The sequence below is a fragment of the Hipposideros armiger genome, unplaced genomic scaffold, assembly GCF_001890085.2.
Source record: "Hipposideros armiger isolate ML-2016 unplaced genomic scaffold, ASM189008v1 scaffold_396, whole genome shotgun sequence".
Lineage (NCBI taxonomy): Eukaryota > Metazoa > Chordata > Mammalia > Chiroptera > Hipposideridae > Hipposideros > Hipposideros armiger.
Window position 1 is genome coordinate 372,172 of NW_017731746.1, and position 2,993 is coordinate 375,164.

The 2,993-nt window shown below is 48.8% G+C and overlaps 1 protein-coding gene across 1 annotated transcript in view; it reads right to left on the bottom strand.

Annotated features, from left to right (window-relative positions):
* POU2F3 (POU class 2 homeobox 3) overlaps positions 1-470 on the bottom strand; it is an 89,380-nt gene extending 88,910 nt beyond the window's left edge. Inside the window, exon 1 of the mRNA XM_019663582.1 lies at positions 334-470. Within this exon, the coding sequence (XP_019519127.1) occupies positions 334-427 (94 nt within the window). The 5' untranslated portion in view covers positions 428-470. The remainder of the gene's footprint in view (positions 1-333) is intronic.
* Positions 471-2,993: the final 2,523 nt, after the last annotated feature.

The window sequence follows — 2,993 nt, forward strand, 5'->3', positions numbered from 1 at the left end:
CACACACACAACTCAGGCTGTCTCTGCCTTCCCTCCTCTTTGCCTGCCTTTCCCTCCCCTCTTCCACTTCAGGCTTGGCCCCTTTCCTAAGGTCCATTTCTAATCTACCAATGCACATCACTTGCCATCATTGTAGAAAAATACCTGCACGTAGTTTATATACCCCTGTGTGCTTGTGATTTCCATAGCTCTATTTGCATAGCATTTGCATGGCTGTGTGCACCGAGGGTCTCATTCTCTGACTACCATATCTGGCACCTGTTTTCTTTTCCATGAGAAGTTACATTTTTTTCCTCTGGGCTTTAGTTTTCCAGAAGCCAGAGGAGCGTGTACCTAAGGATTTCCAAGGGCTTTCCAGCTCCAGCAGCCTAGGATTCTGGGGTCCTGGGGATGAGGTAGAGGTGGAGCTCTTGGGGATGGTGCCCATTGGGGCACAGATGGGGCCTTGGAGGTTCACAGTTGGAAGCACAGTTTTGGGTTTCAGACGTGAGGTGAGAGGATGGAAGGGTAGGAGGCTGTGGAGAGAGGAGGAGGGTGGCAGACATTACATTTCCTTCAATCATTCACTCATTCCTTTAGCCATTCTTTCAATAAATATTGATTGACTGCTTCCTATATGCCAGGAAAGGTGCTACATGCTGGACATGCTCCTTCTTATTTAATCAGCACAACTTTAGAAGGGAGATATAATTTTTAGGCTCCTCTTATAGAAGAAACTAAGGTTCAAGTAGGTTAATGCAGCCAGTAGATGACTGAGTTGGGATTTCGATCGGTCTCCCTGACTCCAAAGCTGATGCTTTTAATCCTGCTTCCTCCAGTGCCTGAGCCTATCTCTCATTCTCTTCTTTTCCCTTATATGAATGATCTTATAACTTGAGGGAATGATATGAGGGAACCTAGATATCATTCATATGAAGAACAGGAAGTTCACAGGGGAAGAGACTTGCCCAAGGTCACACAGCAAGGAAAGGCAGAACAGAGTCCCTCTCCCTTTCTCTGCTTCTCCTTCCTATGTTCTTCCTGGGTCTTAGAAGTTTGGGTGGGTTTGTGGCATCTGTGTATGGGGCAAGGGGCAGGGTTGGACAATTTTTATTTCTTCCCCGTCTGACTTGCCTGGTGATAATTTCAAGTAGATAAACTAGAATTGGATCTCAGAAGACCCCTTTAGCCCTCCCTCCTTCTCCACACTCATAGTCTCCATGAAATCAGCTTTTTGAATTCTGGGCAGATGGGAGGTGATGGGGAAGGTGCCAACCCCCTGGGCCTAATACTCCATATCTGTTTTTAGCCTGGGAGAGGAAAAACTGTGAGGAAGGGGAGAGAGATAGGGGATTGCCTGGAGGTTACAAAGGACCAGAGGAAAGAAAGGGAAAAAGAAGAAACAAGGACAGGAAATTTCAGTGGCTTTGGACATCAATAGAGCCATATGCAAATGAAATGCAAATGAAACACAAATGATCTCTCCCTGCCTCCCTTACCCTCATCCTCTCTCAACAGCTGGAGGGCTTTTTTAGGGAGCAGCCAAAGCCTTACTGCAGGATGCTATGGTCTTAAAACTGTGATCAACTTTGATCCCTACCCAGGTCCTCTTGGTCCTCCAGGTGTGACATCTGAGCCTCTCGGGTGCAACTCTAGCAAGTCACTAGCTCCCTGGTCCCCATTTCTAGAAATCTCTAGGAATCAAGCTTCGCCTTTCAGACATGTCGCTGAATGGGCTATAGCCCTGGAGAAGGTGATCAGGGGAGGGAGGACCCTCCACCAGCCCTGTTTCTCACCTCAGCAAGGAAACATGGCCTTCTTGGCCGCAGGCCCTGCTGCTCACTCTCATTTCCTGTCATGTCAGCTGGATTGAGTTATCAGGGCTGGAAGAAGGGTGGAGAACAACGCATCCTGGAAGGCCACCAAGCAACAAGTCCTTTCTAGTTCCTGCTGTCTGCCAGATGGACTGTAGGGCCCAGAGCATGAGGTGTGTGATGGGGGTCGGCCCTCTGCCTTAGAGTACCCACAGAGAATGATTCCAAGTTCAGGCTTCTCAAAAGGGCTGATGGAAAGAAGGTAGAGGCCAGGAAGAACTCCTAGTCCTCTTTTAAAATCACACATCAGAGTCCATCTTATGTCACCATTGCAGGGGGTGGGGTGGGGGGCAGAGAGGGTTAGTGTCAGGGTGATAAAGTGAGAAGTGCTCTGGGAACCAGGATAAAGCAACTGTTTCTGGGGATTAGACTGGATACAAAGCTATTCCCTGCCCTGATATTCCTAATGCTGAGCTCTTAACCCTGGACGTCCTACCCCATCCACTATCCAGCCTTCACTCACATCTAAGGGGGTTACACAGAAACTCATTGCCCATTTTGCACTTGAAAGTTCTGAGTAATAGATAATAGTAATATGTCTTTAATTTTAAAACACCATAACAACTCTGTGTTCCAATGAATTTTTTGATCTTCGGGCCAGCAATGGGTCTGGCCACTCTAATTGCACCTTCAGCAGAGCTATGTCTCCGTCAGGCCTTTCCTGGCTCTCCCCGCCTACCTCAGACTAGGTCAACTTCCCGGCTCACCTCCATGCTCAGGGCAAGTCTAAGCCCAACACTCCCTCTTGTGGTGATGCGGGGGTGTGACCCAGACTTGATCATCTCCACCTCCAAGGCTCTGGAGAGGTTTCACCACCGTCCTGCAGTGAGTGCCTGTCTATGGCTGGGGAAACCACAGGTGAGGGCCTCAGTTCCAGGCAAGGAGGAGACACTGAATTTTAGCATCAGAGTGCTGTTAGGTCTTGTAGTCCATGTTTCCCATCATTGAACCTCAGCTGGAGTCAGCCGGCATCAGCCCTGTCAACACAGTGACAGGAGTCCTGGCCTTGTTGGTCTGTCTGTCCTATTGCTGGACAGCTCTGCTGCTTAAAATGGCCTACCTCCCACACTGCCCTCTGGAGCTTCTGAACTACATGACAATCCTACACCCCCGTATTTTGGAGGTCAGTAGTCATTTGTC